The 18,273-nt window shown below is 44.1% G+C and overlaps 1 protein-coding gene across 1 annotated transcript in view; it reads right to left on the bottom strand.

Moving 5' to 3' along the window:
* SEC63 (SEC63 homolog, protein translocation regulator) overlaps nucleotides 1-18,273 on the bottom strand; it is a 49,038-nt gene that overhangs the window by 4,449 nt on the left and 26,316 nt on the right. Inside the window, exons 9-18 of the mRNA XM_009896428.2 lie at nucleotides 16,699-16,793; nucleotides 14,307-14,439; nucleotides 12,728-12,820; nucleotides 10,252-10,406; nucleotides 8,998-9,145; nucleotides 8,007-8,089; nucleotides 5,662-5,721; nucleotides 5,267-5,425; nucleotides 3,931-4,089; nucleotides 2,887-2,988 (exon numbers count right to left, since the gene is read on the bottom strand). Coding sequence (XP_009894730.1) covers nucleotides 2,887-2,988; nucleotides 3,931-4,089; nucleotides 5,267-5,425; nucleotides 5,662-5,721; nucleotides 8,007-8,089; nucleotides 8,998-9,145; nucleotides 10,252-10,406; nucleotides 12,728-12,820; nucleotides 14,307-14,439; nucleotides 16,699-16,793 — 1,187 coding nt within the window. The remainder of the gene's footprint in view (nucleotides 1-2,886; nucleotides 2,989-3,930; nucleotides 4,090-5,266; nucleotides 5,426-5,661; nucleotides 5,722-8,006; nucleotides 8,090-8,997; nucleotides 9,146-10,251; nucleotides 10,407-12,727; nucleotides 12,821-14,306; nucleotides 14,440-16,698; nucleotides 16,794-18,273) is intronic.

The raw sequence follows: 18,273 nt of genomic DNA, 5'->3' as shown, positions 1-18,273 counted from the left end.
TCCATCACAGAAATGGCTACTTGCCATTTTGGGCTCCTCTAAGGACCCTGAGTACAGGGGAAAAAGATCTCCATTTGTATCCCCACGCTATTTGGGATGTTACCAAAACACTGTGCATGTTTCCATCACTCTAAATGGCAAGGAGTATTCCCCCCCCCCATTTCAGAACAAAGATCAAAACTGTCAACAGGACTTTCACCCAAAGAATGGTAAAAAAATAACAACCATGGCAGGGGGGGACAGAGAGAAAAACAGCAGAACAAATCACACCCATTGCTCTACTGCTCATAGGGATCTGTAAGTCAACTCTTTGGAAGTGAAGCTGCTGACCCCTAAGTGCCACTGTGGGGCACAGAAAGGCCAATGGTGCAGCAGTGCCATTTTCCTGCCTCTTATTGGGTGGAAGTTCAAGTGGATGCCTGTGAGAATTTGGCAAGCTAACAGGCAAGTGGGCAAAGTGCCCTTTAACAGATGGGTGCAAGGCTTGGCATGCCAGGGAACCAGTATGTTCATAAAATTGGAACACCAGGGGCAGTTTCTACCTAAAAAAAAAAAAATACATAGAAAAATGTCAAAACTACAATCTGTGCAGTTTCTGGATCCATGGATGCAGAAGAGAATGATTTAGGAAGCTGCTCAGATTAAAGATGCATCTCTGGCAAAGTCATGAACTGCCCAAAAGCTGAGATGAGACAGTGCCAAGGCTCCCCCTGGAAAACAAGGAAAATTAGGCTCAGCTACACTTAGACACCCATCAGTTCTGGAAATAAAGATTCACAGGACTAGGGCATTTAACTCTGCATCTGTGACCCAGCCATGAGCACAGCACACACAATGCTCTGAATCAGATGTTGCAAATCAGTTCTGTCTGAACATGCTCCAACTGCAGCTTCAGCTACACTCAGCTCTCAGGAAGTGAGGAGAGGTGGTACAATTTACAGCAGCAGTGCCATGACAGAACACACTTGTGTCTTGCAGGTTCCAGCACTCACTTCAACTGTAGATTGTTTAGTTTTTAGCACAGTGCTTAGGTTTTATCACAGAATCCAGCAGCAGCTTGGTTACACACAGATGAAGCAGCTTTCTAAGGAGTAGATATAAGTGGAGTCTCTCTCTGAAGGAAAGGAAGTCTCTGAAGGAACTCTCAAGTGCAGTAAAAAAGAAATATGGCTAGTGAGCACCCCTGTGGCACTGGGCAAAGCAGATACTCGTTGTCTGAGCTTAGACTGATGACCAAAGAGCTCAGACTGATGACCAGCTGCCTTGGCAGCAAGGAGGTATTAAGACTCCACTGCCTATCTGACATGATCTAAGGCAGCCAGAAGAGCAGAATGCCTGTACACCTTTTTCTGCTCTGCTGGAAGCTCTGCTGAGTGATGGGAGGCTATCTAATGCTGTATTCTCCTGACACTGTTAAGATCAGCCCTTGCAGAACTAGATGCCATGAGGGCACATAACTCTCAGCTAAGGCCTCCAGCAAAACATTTCCCTTGGTTTATTTGTGTATCTTGTCTGGCTCCTTAGCAACACTTCTTGCTTCCCACATTTGGCTTTCCAGTGATAGCAGACCTAGGTAAAGCAGCAGGAACAGTATGATCACAAGCATGGGGACCACAGAGTGCCTTCTGCACATCCAAAAAGCAGTGCAGAGTATAGACATGAAGAGCCTTGGGGATTGAAAAGGAGCAAATATACACAGTGCCTTCCTTTTTACTCATGTTTTCCTGTTCTTCCCCATCTCAGCAGCCTCCTCTAAACCACAAGAGGAATCATAACCTCCCTATTATTGGAAAGAAGAGCTCCTAGCTTTGTACCCTAGTCACCCAGCAGGGAAGCAAAGGAAACCTTCTCAATCACTGGCCTGGGAAGTTAAGTGTGGCCAAATACTTCTTCCTCCTGGTTCCAATCTGTCCTCCTCTCAAAGAAAGACCTCTTAGGTGCTCAGAACACGTAACCCATGCTTTGAAAAAATCCCATCTTTTCAAAGTTTCATTGCTGTAATGTGTTTCCAGACACCTACTGAGTGTCCAGCTGTTTGTGTAAGTAGCACCTGATGTATCAGCTGTATCTGATGTATCAGAACATACTTTCAACAGCAAAGCCTGCTGTGAAGACACCTCTGCCTACCTGCTGTACTGAGTCACCACTCTCAGACACATCCCTTTTCTTTAATACTCATCCACACCTGACTTGGGAGCTCTAGAAGAAAGGCTGTTCCACAACTGGCTTCCACCACTATGCTGTGGTAAAAAGCCAGCTTTGTCAACCATCTCCATCTCCCACAGCTACACACTGTGTTGCCACCTCACTGCTGCGATAGGATTTCAAGTCAAGCAGCAAGCCAAAACAATTTGCCAGTCCAAATGACCCCCAAACTCTCCTGTCATCACTGTTAACACAGGAGGGGTCAGGACTTCACCATCTCACAGGCACTTGCATTTACATAAAAAGCAAATACTCTACCCTTAACTCTTCATCAGAGCCACTGCTGTGCTTCCACCTCCATAGGAAGAATAAGAGAGAGAAAAGGACTGTAAATCAGATGCCTGTGTATCTGCAAAGTTTCATTCTGGACTTATCTACATGGAGCAGATCAGCAAGGGGGAGTGGGGGGAAAGAGCATTACTGCATTAAAAAGGAACCTTAAATTCTGTGGAAGTTTGTAAGTCTCTGGGGAGAAAGAAAAACACACTACAAGATTTTAGGAAAGCATCTGAGGAGTTTAAAAGGAATTCACAAATTAAGACTTCTTTTAGCAATTTTTCAAGCTTCACATTGCTGTTGTTGTTTTAAAGCCCCAGTGTTTACATTATCTACCAACCCCCCCCCCCCCCCATAATTCTCTGACATGACTTCTCATTTCACAGCTGTAATGTTTTCTATTACCTCAGGAAAAAAAAGACTGTAAACTGGATGTGTTATCTTTGACTTGGTTTCAAGAAGAGCTCGTTCCTTCCTCTGTATGCTTTGCTGCAATTCTTGCCACTCCTGTCAAAGACAAGTTTAAAAGAGTTACTGTGCTCTAGCCAGCTTCTGCATCTAAAAAACCACACACAAAGAGAACAAAAAGGAAGAGATTTTATCCCATGGAAATAGGACATGACAAGCTCTTGTGCCACGCTGCACATGACAAAAGAGAAAGGCACACAGAGATTAAGTTATACAGTGTAATTAAAGGCAAAAAAACCCACCCCATAAATCAAGCAACAGTGAAACTAGAGACCACTCACATAAATATTAAGAAACCAACCCCAAACCATCCCAAACCCAGATCTGCAGGGCTGAAGCTTCAGAACTCAGTTTTACAGCACTGCCCACAACCACTCACTACCTGAGCTGCAAGAGGGCTGATTATGAGCTTGATGACTCTTTTCCCATCAGAAGCACATTCTCACCTCGTATGGGACTTCCAGCTTGTCACTCCTACATCTTCCACTTGAAGACCTGTGGTGCAGAACTCCCCTACCACCACAGTGCCTCCTTCTCAGTAGCAGTTTTAAATTACTAACTTAATAATTAACAGTTTAGCAAGCTCATGTGCAAGTTCAGTCAACTTATGCACGAACAGCCACTGCACATAGAGAGCCAAGTTCAGAGAAGAGACTTCATCTCCAGATCTGCAGCAGCTAATAATCAGATTAAGCTGCAAGAAACACCACAGTCTCTCCCTGAAGTTAAGAGCTGATTTTCACATCTCATTGTGAAGTTGTCTGTCTGTGCTGCAAAGGCTCTTCACTGCTTTCGCTGAAACAGACTCGCAGTAACAAAACTCTTATGCCAGAATGAGGTCTGCAAAATCTCTGCAGAACTGATAGGACTCCTTCATCTTAGTGTTGCCTAGCCTGAGGGGATGCTAGAAGATTAAAATGCATTTTCTCTCAACCCCACAGGCAACAGCACCCTTCGAGGGAAAAAAGAAAAGAGGCTTACAGCTTCATCATCTTTGTTTTGCTTCTCGTCTTGCTCTCTGTCAGAGTCTCTGTCACTTCCATCATCTTTTTCACTTTGAGAGTCCCTGTTTGTTTCTTCTTCTTCAGATTCACTCCCTTTATCAGAAAGCTCCTCCTCTTCTTCCTTTGCAACTACTTCCTAATGGGAAAAAGAAAACAAACCACACCTCTAACTTGGTTGGTCTGCTTTACTGTAGTACACAGCATTCACAGCACCTGTCTCAAGGTCATAGTCCTTACCTCCTATTTTGATCTACACTATCCTGTGCCACAGACCATGCCTATGGTGAAGATTAACCCTTGAGCTAAGAAGAGCAGGAAAATGTATCCAGAACTGTGTCCAATTGTGGGCCCCTCAATTTAAGAAGGATATTAAGACAATTGAACGTGTCCAGAGAAGGGCAATGAGGCTGGGGAGAGGTCTGGAGCATCAACCCTATGAGGAGAGGCTGAAGGAGCTGGGGTTGTTTAGCCTGGAGAAGAGGAGGCTCAGGGGAGACCACATTGGCATCTACAGCTACCTGAAGGGAGGTTGTAGCCAGGTGGGGGTTGGTCTCTTCTCCCAGGCAACCAGCACCAGAACAAGAGGACACAGTCTCAAGCTGTGCCAGGGGAGGTTTAGGCTGGAGGTGAGGAGAAAGTTCTTCACTGAGAGAGTAATTTGCCATTGGAATGTGCTGCCCAGGGAGGTGGTGGAGTCACCGTCCCTGGAGATGTTCAAAAAGGGATTGGATGTGGCACTTGAAGCCATGGTTTAATCATGAGGTGCTGGGTGATAGGTTGGACTTGCTGATCTCTGAGGTCTTTTCCAACCTTGTTGATTCTATGATTCTCCATATGGCACTCAACACAAATTGGAGAAGACATTGTTTCATTCTAGGGTCAGAGAGAACAGAAGAAAGTACCAACAGCATAGCCCATGAGGGGCAGAAAACATCATGCAGTGGGAGCAGAAAGACACTAAAGCTTCTTTTCTGATAAATTAAGTAATTCTCCTTTAAAGGAAATGCAGAAGTTACAGAACACTTCAACTCCCAGAAGGCAGCATAGCAACAACTATTAAGAAGGGATTATGAAGTCAGACTTCTGAAGCAGCTGGACACCACTTCCAGCAGGCCACTGGAAACATTTCTGTGGTGGTTCCCTGGTTTATTTTACCAGTCATTTTTAAATGCAAAGGGGGGAAAAAAATTGCTCTTTTCAGAGATCTGCTTTACCATGACACAGAATGAAATGGAGCAGGTACAAAACACTGATCAGATTAGGAGTGATAAACTGAACAAAATTCCCAGAGCATCAATAAATTTCTGAGCTACCCCATTAGCTTGTTTCTGCTTCTGCTGTTTCGGTGGCTGCAAGGAAGGTGGCACAGGTTTCTTTTTCAATGGCTTCTTTTTCTTTGACTTTGAAGCTTTCTTGGTTCCTTTATTCTTTTGCTGCCATCCTTTGCTCTTAACTTTGTTGACATCTGCTTGCTGTAAAGAAAGAGGCATTTAAAACATTTATCCTGTTCATTAAATTTCAGGCACTCACTGCACTTGAAGCATTTTAAGCTGAGAACTAAAAGTTAAAAGGCACAGCTCTAGACACTTCAGGAGGCATTTCTGAAGAGAAATGAAAAAGCAAGCTCAAGCAGCACACAATTAGCAAGTCAGGAGCTACAAGCAAAGCTCTCATTAGCTAGCAAGATGAAGATTCATTCTTCACTTACCCCATCTTCTGTTGGCTGCTCTTCTGCTGCACATATAGACTGCTCCTTTTCAAACACTTCCTGGGTAGAGAAAGGGGTGAAAGGAAACCATGAATGCCTCTCTGGACACCAAGAGAGCGAATTCTCATTCTATATTTGAACTTAAAATCACCTCAATCAGGCCTGAAGGTTTTAATCATTACGGCAAATTCTTTTATCAGTGACAAACACCCCAGGGGATTAAGCAGATCAACATTTAAACACCATTTACAGCAGGGGGGGTGGGATTTCCCCTCCCCCCCATCACTGGCACCACCAAGAATTTTAGTGCAACATGTCAAAGAACCTACTTGTTTTAGAAGCATAGAAATCCCCTATCACAAAAGCAAGCAAGCTCCAGCTGCCAGAGCATTAAAGCCTTCAACAGCTGCACTGCTACTCAGGGACACAGAACAAATCAAACCAGAAAGACAAAGTGTGAAGACAAAACACAAGGTTAGTGTTATGTAGTGTGGAACTTCTTCCTGCATTTCTTTCCTCAAAGCATACTATATACCATTAAAAAACCCAAACAATCCATCAGTCACAAGGAGCTGTCCTTATATAAAGACAATAAATACGAGCATCACATCAAAGGCAAGCTCTAGGCTCATGTATCTCAGTGCCAGAACAGTGAAGCTCACATGGAAAACTCCTAAATGTGTTTTCTACATGCTGACAGACATTTAAATGAATTTCTAAGTACAACTTTCCCTTTCACAGGATCACAGGATGTTAGGGGTTGGAAGACACCTCTGGAGATCTTCAAGTCCAGCCCCCTGGCCAGAACAGGACCATAGAATCCAGTGCAGGTCACACAGGAACACATCCAGATGGGTCTTGAAAGTCTCCAGAGAAGGACTCCACAACTTCTCTGGACAGCCTGACCCTTACAGCAAAGAAGTTCTTCCTCATGTTGAGGTGGAACGTCCTGTGCTGTAGTTTCCATCCATTGCCCTTTGTCCTCTCACAGGGCACAAGTGAGCAGAGGCTGTCCCTGTCCCTTCCTTTCTGACACCAGCCCTCATTACATACATTTATTAGATCTTCTCTCAGTCTTCTCCTCTCCAGACTAAAAAGCCCTTCCCTTTCCTTCATTTTTAAGCTCCAGCACAGTGATCCTGTGCTTCTACTTCATACTCACTGCACCCTCAGCTGTCACTGAGGTGATGCAGTCTGAAATTCCATAGGATGAACACAGACTGCTCTGTGCTCAGCTGGCTTTGATGGCTAGCCTGATCCTCAGCTCTGCCACCCACACTCCTGTGACTCATCCTAGAGGCATAACTCCAACTCTGTTTACTTAGACAATTATCTGAGGCAAATATTGACACTTGGTTAGGCAAAAGTTTGGTTAGGTTCTTGTTCAGAGAAAGTCATTACTGTGTCAGAAGCTAAAAATAAGCACATGTTAGAAGTTTAACTACCAGGCTGTAGTATTATCTTGGTTATGCCACAAGGATGATTGCAGGACTTGAACATCTCTCCTATGAAGAAAGACAGAGACCTGGGGTTGTTCAGTCTGGAGAGAAGGCTTAGAGGGGATCTGATCAATATCTATAAATACCTGAGGGGTGGGTGTCCAGATGAAGGTGCCAGGCTCTGGTGGTATGCAGTGACAGGGCAAGGAACAATGGTTACAAGCTAGGACACAAGAGGTTCCACCTCAAGATGAGAAGAAACTTCTTTACAGTGAGGGTGATGGAGCACTGGAGCAGGCTGCCCAGAGAGGCTGTGGAGTCTCCTTCTCTGGAGATGCATTCCTGTGTGACCTGCCCTAGGTGATCCCACTCTGGCAAGGGGGCTGGACTCATCTCTGGAGGTCCCTTCCAAGTCTTAACATTCTGTGATTGCTACCCATCGAGCAGTCCACTCCTTCACATGGCACTGGTGTTATGGATATTCTGCTGGACTGCAGTTCTTTCATAAAAGCATAGAAAACACCCAGGAGATTTGCAAGATTGAGCCCTCAAAGTGAAATCAAACCCTGTCCTGAGGACTTGAGTGCATACTTTATTCTCGTTCAAGAATTGAGTTTCTGAAAGTCTCTTTTCCTGTTATTCACAAACCTCAGGGCAGTATCACTTGCCATATTCTTTTACTGTTCCCTAGACAACTGCAACAGGTCAGACTGGACTTTGGGTTGATTCCAGGAAAACTCTCTCATTGAGAAACAAAACCTGAGAGGATTAAGAGCACAAGTTCTCCATTTCAAACCTGAATTTTGCAGTTATATTTACAGAACACCATGCTAGCTTACAAAGGAGAAGGCTAATAAAGCATATACTTGCAGTTACTCACAAAGAACAGGCATCCTTAATACTTACTGCCATGGTCTGTCTTGTCAGAGTGACCAGAACAGTGACAAGAGAACCTACTGTAATATTGTTGCTGTCTTCATCATCCAAAACTAGTGGAAAACAGAAAAAGCAACACAGCCATTAAATATCTTTAAAAGCCTTCCCCCCCCTCCACCCTTCATTAAACACTGTTTATGCTGTGCCCAAATACAGCTTACAAGTGTCAGGGTTTTTAACAAAAGAATGTTACAAAAGATTATTTAATGAGCCTCTTACAACCTTAGACTGAGGGCTGGCAATTCAGCAAACCATAAACCAGCAACTTGGGCTTCGAAGTTTTAACTGCATGGCAGTTAGAAAATGCAAAGTTACAGCTGCTGGGGGAACCATAACTCCTGAACACTCTGCATTATATATTTTAGCATGAAACTTCAGAAACATGAAATACTGCCCATAGCCAGAGGGAGCCATTTGTTCTGGGAATCATAACTTTGATATTCCTGACTCTCAGATGATTAACAGCTCACAGTGCCACACTACAATAAAATAAAAATCATGGAATTGGCAAGGTTGGAAAGGACCTCAAGGATCATCTAGTTCCAACCCCCCTGCCAGGGGCAGGGACACCTCACTCTAGATCAGGTTGCCCAGAGCCACATCCAGCCTAGCCTTGAAAACCTCCAGGGATGAGGCCTCCACCACCTCCCTGGGCAATCTGTGCCAGCATCTCACCACCCTCATGGGGAAGAAAGTTAAATGCATGACTGCTGAAATACAAGGCAAAGGAAAATAAAAGAAAGAATAGCAATTATTCTTCATGAGGGTATGTTTCTATGCACTTTATCTTGTCAGGACATAAACCTCATGGCAAAAGAGCCTGCTACTCAAAGCATGGAATTTCCAGGCCACATGACTTCAGCGTGAGCTGTGTTTCAGTGTCCTCCAACAGCTTGCTGACAACAGACTACCAAATTATCAGGAGAGCAACATACACAGACCAAAAGGACCTCCTACTCACCCTGTGGTTTTATATCCATAGTGACATGTGGAAAGCTGCCAAGGACAGCCATGACTTCATCATATTTCTTATCTTCTAGGAAGTGCAGCAAATTGCGGCGATCGGAACCTTTCAGACTCACCAAATCCTGAATGCTTTTGATTTTATACTGAATGCAAGGAAAAAAGAAGAGAGGGGGAACAAAAAGTGAAGTCAGATGGTAGCAGAGAACAGTCCACAAACTCTGGGTAATACATCACTTGTATCCCTACGTTACTGATAAATACACACCACTTATAGAATTAACCAGGTCGGAAGAGACCTTTGAGATCGACTCCAACTTATCACCCAACACCATCTAATCAACTAAACCATGGCACCAAGTGCCTCATCCAGTCTCTTCCTACACACCTCCAGTGATGGTGACTCCACCACCTCCCTGGGCACATTCCAATGGCCAATCTCTCTTTCTATGAAGAACTTCTTCCTAACATCCAGCCTAAATCTCCCCTGGAGCAGCTTGAGACTGTGTCCTCTTGTTCTGGTGCTGCTTGCCTGGGAGAAAAGACCAACCCCCACCTGACTACAACCTCCTTTCAGGTAGTTGCAGACAGCAATAAGGTCTGCCCTGAGCCTCTTCTCCAGGCTAAGAGCTGCTCTTAGTGAAGAAAGCCCCCAAACCAAGCACATTTTAGGAAACCAACACACCTGTTTTGAGAAAGGAAACACAAAGGCTGCATTCAAGCTCACTAGACCTCACAGGTTTGAGCACTGATGTGTTCCTCACACATTACCCTTTAGAAACTGGGTAAGTTTCTTTGAAAAGGATTACTTCAGCCAGCTTTTTCAGAAGGCTGAGCCAAGAAATCTTACTAATTGAGTTCTTTAGAGTACTTCAGTGCTCTGAGCAGGAACAACTAAGCAGAAGTTATTTGTTTGGTTCCCTCCCTCCCGCCGCCAAGAGAACTGCACACAAATTTAGAACCTTTCCCATTAAGATTACCCTTTTAAGATCTCAAATGACAAACCCAACACAGATTTGTCTGAACATCTGATTACCTCACCATTACAAATGTCCTCTATTAAAAACAACTTCACACATCCATGCAGAGTGATGACAGCTCAAAGGGACTCTGGTTTGGAACAGTTCAATGCTTGGGAATTCTGTACAAACGAGGCTAACCAATTGGTTTCTTCCCTCATTCAGGAGGACGGACAGATGGGACTATGAGATCAGCTGCAACAAGTCACCAAGTATTATCTGTAGTTTTATACCTTTTTATGGTTGGAGACTCGCCTAAGGTTGTCTTCTTCAATGTGAGGCAGCTGCAAAAGGGGAGACTTGAACTGCTGAAGTCCCTGGACAGTCATCTGGGAAAGCTTCATGCAATTTTCCAAAGATCCCAAAGATGGAGCACGGAACTCCCTTTCTTGAGGAGAATGAAACAGACCACATCACTTTCAGTTTGTTGTTCTTCTTACATTTGACAGGAAACCTAGCTCTCAGTCAACCAATCAAAAGAATGAGGCACCTTAAAATGTTCAGCATAATTAACCAGGCAGCCCTTTAACTCCCACTGCAGACACACAGTTCCAACATTTACCTCCTTCTATTCAGGCTAGCACAGCTGAAAATTAAGAAAGGGAGAGACTTCCATCTAACAGTCAGGTTTCCACACACTGCTGCTGAACTTTGTTGGACAACCACCCATTCCTAAACAAGACTTCTCAAAACTCTGCTTGGAAAACTGCTTTCAGAACTCCCCCACAAGCTCAAGAGCTGCTGTGAGGAATTAGCAGTTTTCAGGCTGCTCTATCCATGCTTTACCTTCAAGCAGAAAAATAATTTAGAGCCTCATCTGAGAGCCAAGAGAAGTTTAAGCTACTGAAATCTTTCTCTTAACTGATCTGTGGCATATACCCAGAATAAGATAATGGTTGGACTTGGTCTTAAAGGTCTTTTCCAACCAAAATGATTCCTTATGAAAGAACTGAAGGCAATTTTAAAGCTGTATGGCAGAAGGCTTCCCTATTTTCTGAGGCCTGTCATTTGATTTAAGGCTCTTTCTATATCTTTTCCTACACTTTAAAATATTTTCTGAGGAACACAATTCCCAGCATCATTAGCAACAGTAGAATAGAACAGAACTAACCAGGTTGGAAGAGACCTCTGAGATCATCGAGTCCAACCTATCACCCAACACTACCTAGTCAACTAAACCATGGCACCAAGCACCGCATCCAGTCTCTTCCTAAACACTTCCAGTGATGGTGACTCCACCACGTCTCTGGGCAGCACATTTCAATGGCAAATCTCTCTTTCTGGGAAGAACTTAGTCCTTACCTCCAGCCTAAACCTCCCCTGGCACAGCTTGAGACTGTGTCCTCTTGTTCTGCTGCTGGGTGCCTGGGAGGAGACCAATCCCCACCTGGCTACAACCTCCCTTCAGGTAGTTGTAATCAGCAAGAAGGTCTCCCCTGAGCCTCCTCTTCTCCAGGCTAAGCAACCCCAGCTCCCTCAGCCTCTCCTCACAGGGCTGTGCTCCAGACCCCTCCCCATTGCCCTTCTCTGGACACCTTCCAGCATCTCAACATCTTTTCTAAACTGAGGAGCCCAGAACTGGACACAGGACTCAAGGTGTGGCCTAACCAGTGCAGCATACAGGGGCACAATGACTTCCCTGCTCCTGCTGGCCACACTGTTCCTGATGCAGGCCAGGATGCCATTTGCCTTCTTGGCCACCTGGGCACACTGCTGGCTCATGTTTAGCCTACAATCAACCAGCACCCCCAGGTCCCTTTCTGCCAGGCCGCTCTCCAGCCACTCTGATCCCAGCCTGTAGCACTGCAGGGGGTTGTGCTGGGAATGATCTTCCCCAAAACCACTCCTGTTAGGAGGCCATCAAGGCCTGCTTTAGGAACTTGGATCTAGTAAAGATGGAACCAATGAGCATTACTTGATGGCAAGCAAAATGGTCCCCAAGCCTGACATTTCAAAAATGCCTTGCCTATTTTTGTTGCAACAACAGATTGAGATCCAAGTCTCAGCTTCTTTATGCTGCAAGCAACCATCTCCAGCATAATTGCCTTTTTCCAGTAGGGGGAAAGAAAGCTTAAATATTACATTTTGACTAAATTGTCATTTCTACAGCAATTATGGCAAAGCACCTGCCACTAAAAGTTCAGGGGGAAAAAAAACCACAACAAAAAAAAAAGCACCAAAAAAAGTCCCCCAGCCTACATAGCTGGCTCACCAGCATAGGACCCAGAAATGGAGAAATAAAAGCAACAAAGAAATGGCAGCAAAGGACTGAGCCAAAACACGAGTGACACTCTCGGGAGAGGAGGAAGAACTGTGAAAGTGCAAATTAAAAGACAGACGAACAGAAGGTTCAATGTCTCTTGCACCGAGTGTTTTGCTACCAAAAATGGACCAGACCTTTAAGAGCAAGGTTTTCCATTGCATTTAAGGAAGAAAAAAAAAAAAAAACCAACCCCAAACTTTTAATTGCAGAAAAGAAATCACAAGGTGAACAGAGATAGTCAGGATTCCAGAGCAGGGCTTGGTGGCAGCAGCGGCATTTCAATCTTCGGCACGGGAGAGCTCTCTCGTTGCAGTGAGAGGAGCAGAAGCACATTTAGGCATTTCTAAATAGCACAGGTTAAGCTTCCTACAAGAAGCAAAGACTTCACAAAACACTGCTGGGAAGAATCATATTCACTAGTTCCAGTGAGAGAGGTTTTTCCTTACCTTCCCGGCTCCGAGCCATGATGATTAGCTGGCAGATCACATTAATCATTTCTTGAAGCAGTGCAGGACTCTTTTTCAGGATAAACTGCTGATCTGCAAGACACAACTGGCTGCAATTATGCTGCACTTCCAACAGGGAAATAAAAAGGGGGGTGGGGTGGGGAGAAACACTTTACATATATTGGTTCTTATACCAGTGAAAACTGACACAGCCATCCAGAACACTCCCTAACCAAACCGGAAAGAGCAACTGCTACGGCAGATTTCATGTACCAGATAAGCAACTTCCACACCAAATGAAGAAGTACTTATTAGAGTCATCTGAGAAAGCAACAAGATGGCACAGACTACTTACAGCATTAATTCTTTTGGTGATCAGAGAATTTTTCTTAAAGGCATTTTTTAGTGAAACACCAATCTGGGGGGGGCGGAAAAAATCATCCTTTCTAGAGTGCTGACTACTCCTGACTGCAGGTCTGTGAGGGTCTGAGCACAAATCATCCTTTCTAGAGTGCTGACTACTCCTGACTGCAGGTCTGTGAGGGTCTGAGCACAAATCATCCTTTCTAGAGTGCTAACTACTTCTGACTGCAGGTCTGTGAGGGTCTGAGCACAAATCATCCTTTCTAGAGTGCTAACTACTTCTGACTGCAGGTCTGTGAGGGTCTGAGCACAAATCATCCTTTCTAGAGTGCTAACTCCTTCTGACTGCAGGTCTGTGAGGGTCTGGGCACAAATCATCCTTTCTAGAGTGCTAACTACTTCTGACTGCAGGTCTGTGAAGGTGTAAGCATAAAGTGGTGAGGAAGGGGAGGTATTTTTCAAGGCTATTTAAAATTGACCTTTTTTCCTTTCAAAAGAAACTGGAAAACTGGAATCAAAGCATCTTCATTGTTTCTTTGATTCAGGGTTTTCATTTGCATTCAAATACAGAACATCCCAAGTCTGCTGGTCAGCCTAAAATCAACTCTGGACAAGGCTGCCCAGGGAGATGGTTGAATCCCCATCCCTGGAGGCATTCAAGAGAGACAGAGGTCGTGCTGAGGGACATGGTTTAGCACCAGCCTTGGTAGAGTTAGAGAAGGGTTGAGCCTAACCTTAAAGATCATTTCCAACCAAAACAATTCCATGAACCTAAGGCTGAAACCGAAGACCTGCATTTAGAAACATTTCAGTTTGTATATTCCCCAGTAGGAAAATTGCAAAACCCAAGCACAGATGTAACTGATACTGTAAACTTCTAACCTTCTCACCCCTGCTTTACATAGTGAAGGGAAGAACTCCAAAAATAACCATGATTGGAAATGTTGGAGAGAAATAGTATGCTTATCTTGGATTTCCTTGCTCTGAAAAGCAAATACACTTCTAATGCATAACTCTGTATTCTCTTACAAAGAAAACAACACACCACCAAAAGCAGAAACAACAAACCCAAAATCTAACCACCAAACCAAATAAAAAGCAAAGCTTGATCAAAGTCACATTTGCTGCCCCAAATCCCCCCACATTTCAAGCTAGGTTATTACAGGGCTACCAAGAAGATGAGAAAATCCTCTCCAGTCAGGGGAGAAGCCACTACCTTCTTCAAGGACCTCAGGAACTTTCATCCTGGCAAGATGAGTCAACAGCAGAACCCTGGCTTTCAGGCTGTAAGGGCAGGTGAGTGGAGGCTCATTCTTCTTCAAATTTATTCCACCAATTTCTCTGATCAGCTAAAATGAAAGATAAAGACAAATGGCTGTTTTGGTGCTAAAGAGAAACAAATACAGGAAGAGATCAGTTTGCAAGGAGAAAAAGCTCTTCAGAAAAGCAAGCCTTTAAGTAACTTTTCCCTGGAAAGATGAACATTTACCATTTTTATTCATAACACAGCTCCAGAAAGTAACTTTAAATGCTTTGCTCCAATGTGTGGGTGAGGGAAGAAGTAAAGATTTTTCACACAAGAAACTAACCTTAAATAGCACTGACTACACTTTTATTGATGGATACATAGGCTTAAAATCTGATTTTACTGCCCTGGGTTACTGGATTCAATCCTATTGCTAAGGTATTTCTTCAATACCTTATTCAAGAGGCATTAGCAAAAAGAATCATCTTGAGACTTTTCACTCATCTAAGACCTAGATATCTTTATCAGCTATAGTGCTGGGCTGTATCAAAAGCAGTGTGACAAGCAGGACAAAGGAGGTGATTCTGCCCCTCTACTATCTGCAGTAGTGACCAGTTCTGGTGCCCCCAGCAGAACAGGGACATCAAACTGCTGGAGAAGGGCCAGAGGAAGCCAAGATGATGATCAGAGGGCTGCACAACCTTCCCTATGGGAATAGGCTGAGAGTTGGGGCTGTTCAACCTGGAGAAGAGAAGGCTCTGGGAAGGCCTTACAGTGGCCTTCCAGTACCTGAAGGGAGATACAAGAAAACTGGGAAAGGACTTTTCAAGAGGGACAAGAAGGAATGGATTGAAGCTTGAGGAGGGCAGATTTAGACTGGAGATTAGAAAGGAATTCTTGACAGTGAGGGTGCTCAGACACTGGAAGAGGCTGCCCAGGGAGGTTGTGGATGCTCCCTCCCTGAAGGTGTTCAAGGCCACTTCAGATTATGCCTTGAGCAACCTGGGCTAGTAGGTGTTGTTCCTGGCCATGGCAGGGGGTTGGAACTGGATGATCTTTAAAGGTCCCTTCCAACCCAAACCATTCTATAAATTTATGAATCAAATGTCACAGGAAGGAAGGTTATAAGCTGGATCTCCCTGGTGGGCTGACAAACAAGTTCAGCATGTAGCAGGATGAGGGAAACAAAATGAAGACAGAAAGAAAAAAAACCAAGGGAGTGCTGCTTCTGTCTATAAATGCATTAAGCACACACACAGCAAGCATCATTCAGACTCCAGAATAATGATGACAAACCATGGGTATAAACTGATCACAAACACGACTCCTAATCACTGGAACAGCAAGTTCTGGAACAGCTTCTCAGTGGGGTATGGTTACAGGAGGCTTGGCTGCCTTTTAAATAAAGAATTATTAAATGTAAAGGGCCTGGCACAACACCAATGCTTGCAACAGCACAGGAGAACAACTGATGATCAAGGTGAACGTTTCCAAGCACAGTCCTGCTGAAAAACCTCACCTGACCACATTAAGCAGTCCACAAGAAGATAAAGAATTTGTAAAAGAATTTAGTAAAGAGGTATCCCAGCCTCATGGAAGGATGCTTATGGCTTGAAAATTCAACTGTGTGCAAGAAAAGGTTCAATCTGTGAGACTACCCTCTCTCAGAGTATTTTCATTAAAGCACACTGTACAAAAACACTTCAAAGTTCTCCAAGCCACAAAAAAGTTAGTTTCTGAGCAGTAAGATTTCCTATAACTCTGCTAGTGATAATTACTTGCCACAGTATGCATTGTGGCATCTGTTGGGAAGGCTGGAAATGAAATGGGGAAGTGGAAATGAAAAGGCAACCAGAGGGGAGCTGACATCCCTGGAGGAATCTTTGTAATACTTAAAGATATTACTAATTCAGACATCAGATAATAACTTCATTTCAGTATGAACACATTTAACCAGATCTATGTTAATGATTTAGAAGGACTTTATCAAACAGCACTCACCTTATATACCTCAATATCACCTCAATACTGAACAATTAAAGGACTGAAAAAAAATTGCCCTGGTTAGTTCACCCCTCCCCAGAACTCCAACCCAGCATATATGTATACATATATACACACCCCCCGAGCTGACTCCATTTAAGCTAAGCATTATCACCAATTCATGCTGTCTTCTCTTTAAAAACAGAAAACCCAACCACCACAAAACCACACAAGTGGTAGCTTCTGATTTCTATTTCTGAAGAGACACAGTTGCATCTCAACAAGATCACTGCCTTGAACTTGAACTCTGTCAAACACCATCCTCCCTCTTCCCTTGGAAGGGTCAGTGATTCAGAAAACATCTCCTGCTGTAACTGACCTGTGGGATCTGAACGTTGTCTGCTGGTCTGCTCGTAGCATCTTTGTTGTACTGAGGATCGAATTCGGATGCCCCTGCTAAGACCATGATAAGCCCTGCAAAGAAAATTGGAGGCAGCCAGAGAAAATGTCAGCAACATCCTATGCCAGCCAGTTACTTCTTCAGAACCCTCAGTTTTACAACTTATTCCCAACTCTTCCCCCAACAACCCTGCATAGCCACGTTCTCCAGTTAGTGCATCAGTCACTACTGCCAGAGGGCAAAGGAGGCGAGAACCAATGCCTGGCACACGACAAAAGAGATCACTCAAGGCTCCATTTTGCATGGCATCCAGGCCAGCTTTTGACTCCAAATGTCTTCAAAAAACCACAGCCAGGCTCCTTTAGGACTGGCAGACATCACTGCACAGCAGTTTGCATCTGCATGCCCAGAGAATCATTCCTCTCAGCAATCCCTGTGCTTGTGGCAGCACCACCATGTGTGCACTGGAGGGGCAGGCAGGAAGGAGAAAGTTCAATTTTCTGTTCAGCCAGCATTGAGAAACAAATACACATATATATATAAATAATCACCAACCCCTCCTTTTTAATTATCAGGCAAGCAGTTCAGTAAATAACCCTGCAAACAAATTCCATGAAGATGGACTGCTCTTTTCCTAATGTGATTAGGAAAATCCATACTACCTCACAAGATTCTGTTATGTAATTCAGATGAAAGGAGGACACAACAGGGTATTATGAGCTTTTTTGCTCATGAACACCCCAGACCCCTCAGCCACAGACAAGAGAAAGCTCACCCCATCATTTACTCCAGTTAAAATAAGCTTTTCAGCAATTACTCAAGCTTTCTTCTTACATTTTGAGCAAGGCCAAGTTATTTTTGCCCACTCGCAGTGCTCAGTGAATTCCACCTACTAACAATTAGTCAAGTTCCCTGGGCATCAATTTTCACTTCTGTTCTCAAGTATCTATTTACTTCCTGAGCAGAGCATACTGAAGAGTTTCAAACAGCTATAAATACTTTCCTATTATTTAAGATCCACAATTGTGGAGCATCAAGAAAGGAAGCTTTGTAATGAACTCATTTGTCTTGGAGCCTAAAAAAACCCCAACAACCTAACACAAGGCAAGTCATGCAGACTTGTCTCACTGTTGCCCAGTTTGGTAACACCTGCCCAGGCTTAAGCCTTGAGTTTTGGCACTGGTGCCTCACCAGCATGGAGTTCACAACCACAGAATCACCAGATTGTCAGGGTTGGAAGGGACCTCAAAGATCATCCAGTTCCAACGCCCCTGCTGTGGGCAGGGACACCTCACACTAGAGCAGGCAAAAGCCTTACCTGATCACTATGTGGTTTATCTAAGACATCTCAGCTGTAACTCATTTTCCATTCAGACAGCCCAACAGATCTCAGTGGGGAAAAAAACCTGCCCTGACCCTGGAAGTGTTAAGTCCTTAAATAAGGCCACTTCAACTCTTCATAATCAATCTGTAGGAGGAACAAGGCAAGCCTCAAAGCTATGGTTCTGAGCAAGGTTCAGTAATCTACCCCTGACAAGAAGTTTGGAGGAAGTA

The sequence above is a fragment of the Dryobates pubescens genome, chromosome 28 (genome assembly GCF_014839835.1).
Source record: "Dryobates pubescens isolate bDryPub1 chromosome 28, bDryPub1.pri, whole genome shotgun sequence".
Taxonomy (NCBI): domain Eukaryota; kingdom Metazoa; phylum Chordata; class Aves; order Piciformes; family Picidae; genus Dryobates; species Dryobates pubescens.
The sequence above is the reverse complement of the archived record's forward strand: the minus strand, read 5'-3'. Positions and strand labels throughout refer to the sequence as shown.